Source organism: Eschscholzia californica, unplaced genomic scaffold (assembly GCF_041429995.1).
Source record: "Eschscholzia californica isolate CP2 unplaced genomic scaffold, dmEscCali1.0.p SCAF_2, whole genome shotgun sequence".
In the NCBI taxonomy this organism is placed as follows: domain Eukaryota; kingdom Viridiplantae; phylum Streptophyta; class Magnoliopsida; order Ranunculales; family Papaveraceae; genus Eschscholzia; species Eschscholzia californica.
The window spans coordinates 14,605,201-14,610,429 of NW_028238309.1; the positions used below are offsets into that span (position 1 = coordinate 14,605,201).

At 33.6% G+C, this 5,229-nt stretch overlaps 1 protein-coding gene across 1 annotated transcript; it reads right to left on the reverse strand.

Annotated features, from left to right (window-relative positions):
* Positions 1–1,188: 1,188 nt before the first annotated feature.
* LOC147556429 (uncharacterized) lies at positions 1,189–4,860 on the reverse strand. The gene is made up of 4 exons (XM_086664330.1): positions 4,691–4,860; positions 4,538–4,604; positions 3,940–4,147; positions 1,189–1,924 (listed from the first exon to the last, which is right to left on the reverse strand). Exons 3-4 carry the CDS (start codon positions 4,138–4,140, stop codon positions 1,232–1,234), a joined length of 894 nt encoding a protein of 297 aa, XP_086520456.1. The 5' UTR covers positions 4,141–4,147; positions 4,538–4,604; positions 4,691–4,860; the 3' UTR covers positions 1,189–1,231.
* Positions 4,861–5,229: the final 369 nt, after the last annotated feature.

A 5,229-nucleotide genomic window follows, 5' to 3' on the forward strand; every position in this document is an offset into this window, starting at 1 on the left:
GCCCTAACTGCAACGAGATAGAAACAATAGAACATGCCATACTTCACTGCCCTATGGCAAAAAATATATGGTTCTACTTCAATATTATATCTGAAAATATTATTTCAACAAGAGATTGGGTTTTCTCTTGGGAGTCAAACGACCAGAATGTATACACAACAAACAATATTCACTACGCTACTATTATGTGGAACATATGGAAATTTAGATGTGACCATTGTTTTCAACACGAGATCAATGGCATTGACAAAATGATCAACATTATATCTTCATTCCCACAAATCCCAGCTGAGAACGACACAAAGCTCAAAACGGAAAGCGGAAAATGGAATCCTCCTGAAACTAATTTTATAAAAATAAATGTAGATGCATCCTTTACAAATACCCAAAACATCACTGGTATCAGTATGCTAGTACATGATAATGAATCTAAGATGATTGTAGCGATAGCTTCTACCACCAGGAGTAGGAATGCAGAAGAAGGGGAAGCTATCGCCATCTTGAAAGGAATACAATGGGCAGAATCTCATGAATACAAAAAAATTATTATTGAAAGTGACAACATAAATATCATCAAGTACTTGCAGAAAGGAAAAAACGACATTTAATGGCAATCGCTCATACACATCAAAAGAATCCAGGATATACGAAAGAGATTAGAAACAGTGAAATTCTCATACACATGTAGAAAGTTCAATCAGGCAGCGGACAAAGTCGCAAAATGGGCAAGAAAGAAAAACAGATCGAAGGTTTGGAAACAGGTTCCATATTTTCTTTGTAAATTATATTGTAATAGAACTCTGATTTCGAATTAATATACTGATACTTTCAACAAAAAAAAAAAAAAAAAAAGTGCTTGCAAAACAAAAGACAAGCTCAAACCATAAAAAATATCATGAAATTCTACATGTGAAGAGATAAAAAAACAAACACCCTTAAAACTAGACAAAATAAATGTGTAGTCAGTTAGAACTATTCATATCAAACTCAATGTAAATGTCGATGATATATGCAGTGCTATTATTAAGAATTACTCTAATATGGATAGTCTTATTTTCTGGAACATTAATACAGGGGCTAATATTAACGTTTTGTGTGTTAGTAGTACTCTTGTTTGTGTCGGCATTTCTTTAGCCGTTTGTGTGCTTGTAGTACTCTTGTTCGTTTTTTAATGCAATGTTTCTCATCAAAAAAAAAAAACTCAATGTAAATGTCAAACCAATATTAGATATCAGATACCCTTTAAAGGTGGACAACAATCACCAATTAGGTTAATTATACCCCGCCTTCGCCCCACCCATAAAACCAGCCAAGGTGCTTCTTCTTTTAGTTCTTTGAGTGCTAGTCTTTTAATTTCATCCGGCAAATCCTCCCACCTCTCCATCAATTCACCTCGCATTCTGTCCTCCCAACTTGGCATAGATTCAATACTCAATGACACAGGCGTAGGAGGTATAAATATATGCTTCATAATTGTAGGAAATGGTGCGGGTATACATATAGTAATTCGGTCAAAACCTTTGCCGCCGAAGTCGTAATGTTCCAAGGCATCATAACCTATCCGTAAAAAAAGATCAAATGGTGTTCTAGTACATGATATAGTTTTAAGTGGGAACCTTATTTGCTCACTCGATGATGATAGTCGAGGAGGTCTTGGAGCAAATGTCTTCAAAGTTCCGTCAATATCTACATATGGTGAAGGGAGAAGAATGGTATCGTTATCTGGTGGTGATACTTTATGTAGCATAGGTAATACGCTTGTGTCGTAGCCAATAATATTTGAGAGTTGATTGGCAAAATCAACAAGAGTTCCTTCTCTTTTAGATTTTTGTGCCAAACTTGTAAGCTGTAGAGCTTCATAAAACTCCTCCCGACCAATGAAAATAGCAGTCTCACTCTTTTTCCTGTTGATCAATACCCATATCTACAACATGTATTACAAATAAATTGCATTAAGTACAGTAGTAGAATTTCTTTCTTATTAAATTCGTAATCTATTATATAAAACGCAATGTTTTGTGATGATTGGGACAAACAAAAAGACAAATCTAGCCGTTCGTTGTGCTTTTTGTTAAATTTTAGCCATTAGATCTATTACCTACCGAAGAAAATGAAAATTCATTCACTCTCTCATTAAAATCTATTGTATAAACTTCGTTCACCCATGATATCACAGTCGTCCATCTCGATTTATCTTCAATTGTGGTCTTTAAATCCATATATCTAATGACAACACTAATTACCTGAAATAATGTGGGAGTTTAATGGTGTATTGGGAGTTAAAATTCTTCCAATTAATTCGATACTAATGACCATTTTTGTAACTCTACGGTTGACACAAACCCTATCCTTTAAATCTTGTCTTTTACTCATCTTCTCATTTATAAGGCTTGCTAAATTAAAATTAAGCATCTTATCAAAAAAAAAATTAAAATTAAGCAGTAATACTCCCTAGACTTTTGGCCTCCCCACTACCCTGTTACTCTCAACTGTCCACGACTCTTGTGCTCAAGACGTTATGTTTTCTATAATTGCATGGTTGAGTTCTTTCCTTTGATTTATCAAAATTTCTGGATATTGGTCTCAGGGTATTAGGTTCTCTGTATATCTTTTGAGTCTCTAAATATTGTTTTGGTAAGCTCTTCTTAAAAAACTATTGTATGCAAGTGCACCACCATCTACCCTGAATTACGAATTAAAGAAGATTTGGTTCTCAATAATTAGTTAAAATCCTCACTTGTATCTTACCTAATAATTTCGTCTGGAGAGGTCTATAAATATATTTCATATCTATGTTTCATCTTAACAACTACTTGAAGGTTTGTATCTATGTTCTTCAATTTGACCATCTTTAGTTCTCTCTAATTTGCGTATTTATCTTTTCACGATAACAGGTGAACATCATCTTCCTTTTCACCAATATATTCAACGGCAGTTAGAAATTCTATTCAAGTTTTCTTGAACAGACACTTTCTCAAATTTGTGATTGTCTTCCCAGAGTTTGATGTATCTATTGTGTAAAGGAGTTACACACTTCATATGATTGTAAGAATAATTGAAAGAATTCTTTTGTAAACTCAAAATTTACATTTCAAGTGATCTCGAATCTTTTTTTCTTCCTATTTTGGTTTCAATACATGCTGGTATAGGGAAAACCGATAAAAGAATAATAAAGGTATGTGATTTGTGAGTATTATACATAATAGGGTTTGATGGTTTGTGGTTTTGTATTAACATACTTGGCTATAAAGTTATGGAGTTTCTAAGAGCGTGGACTAAATTTTTGTTAAGGCTCTTATTTTTAGGTTAAGAAACATGGCATCATGTATAAATATGTGCATAAGATGGTATGATAAAATGTTATGTTTCAAATATTTTACGTCCAAGTGATTATTGAACCATCTTGAATTTTAAAATTTGTTGTATCCTTAAATAATGATTTCTCCAATTCTAATAATTTCTCATCTTTTAACTCATTTGGATTGGGTGTTTATAATTCTTCATATTTTCATTCCTATAACAAGGAGATTTCCACTTGTAGGCAAGAACAAATATTCAACAAAATTATTGGTTTTAGAATGGTCAAAATTTTCTTGATTTCAATGAATTTCTTAATTTTTATTCAGGTTAGGCCTCTTGTAAAGAGATTGGATCAACCTCAGAAATTCATCAGTAGGTGCCTTTGGGCAAGGTGTTTTAGAGATTGGAAGTGTTAGAGCTAGAAGTCAATGTTATTCTTTTAAAGGGGATCTAATAGTTGTAACCGAAATTCTTTTTTTGCAACTTAAAGATCATTTATTTTCATAACGAGTAGTCAACTATTTTATGATGTATAAAATATTCAACGGAATCCACCGTGCCGTAGGCACGGGTCTTACCTAGTATATTATATAAAATGTACTAGTAGAGGATAAGGAAGAGTATTAAGTATATAATTACCTTGTCTAAAATTAATTTGGGCAAATACGATCCTTTAGAGAAATCCATATATTTCCAATAATCAATCAACCCATCTTCATTTCCGAAAGCTGCTTTCCTATAGTAATTTTCAAATGCTGCTTTCCTATAGTAATTTTCAAATGCACTTGGATCTGATACTTCTACTGGTACATTACTCTTACTACTACTAGTCTCGGCCATTTTAAATCTGCATATAAATAAATAGATTTGATTCTTTAACAAACCAGAAACAACAACTCACAAAACAAAAGGAAATTGGTCCATGTCATTAGATTTGAGATAAAGAGGAAAAAAGATATGTTGGTCGTAACAAGTAAACAATGGGGGTGTAAATATGAACGGCTGTTTCGTGTTTACGTCTTAAAACACTAGCAAACCCTAGAAAGCATTAGTATAGAGCAGATGCAATCACTGCAAACCTCCGTCGTCTATTAGCTTTCTCAAAATCGAATAACCAAAACGAAATTGGTTAACTAAAAAAAATCAGGCTTCAGCCCTAAGTTTAACTAAAGAAATATTTTAGGGCAACCGCAGAAGAAACTTAAAAGACAAATAGAAAAGGATAGGAGAAGATTACCTTAATCTCAAACTTGATAGAGCAAAATCGATGGAGATGAGAGCTCGTTAAAAACTTTTATTACGCCCTAGTACAAAAGGAGAGAGACGATTGATTAGGCGAGAGAAAAAGAAAGAATAGAAGGAAAAACAGAAAGAAGGAACTGAAACTTACATCAAAGAGGTTTTATTGGCAGATCTTCCAAGAGACAAATTGAAAATTTAGAAACCTCTGTTGATAATGGTGGAGGTTGATTGAAAAGAAATTGGAACTTTTGGTCAGTCCTTTATTTATATAAAGGTGACAACGATAGAAACCCTATTACGAAACTTGGGGTTCAAGTCAACTTCTATTTTTTGAATCTTACTAATTAATATGCTGCTATTCGGGAACTAGGGCCATTTTGGCATGGGCCCGGCTATAGGCGCCCCTTCAATTTTTCTCTCCTCACCTCCCACCGATTCTCTCTTTCTCAGCCGAAATATACATAGATACCCCTAACATTAGTAATTTTCTTAAGGAGGAACCCTGCCTCGCGGACAACAACGTGGGATCAACCCTCCTAAGCGGATAAATATAGCGTCTCGGCTCGGAGCGGGTTTGTGGGCAACATATCGAGTTAAATATCGACCTATATCTAATGATTTATAAAATGGTCATAAATTCACATATCACTTTGTGGCTATTGATTTTATCATTAAAATATTTATTAT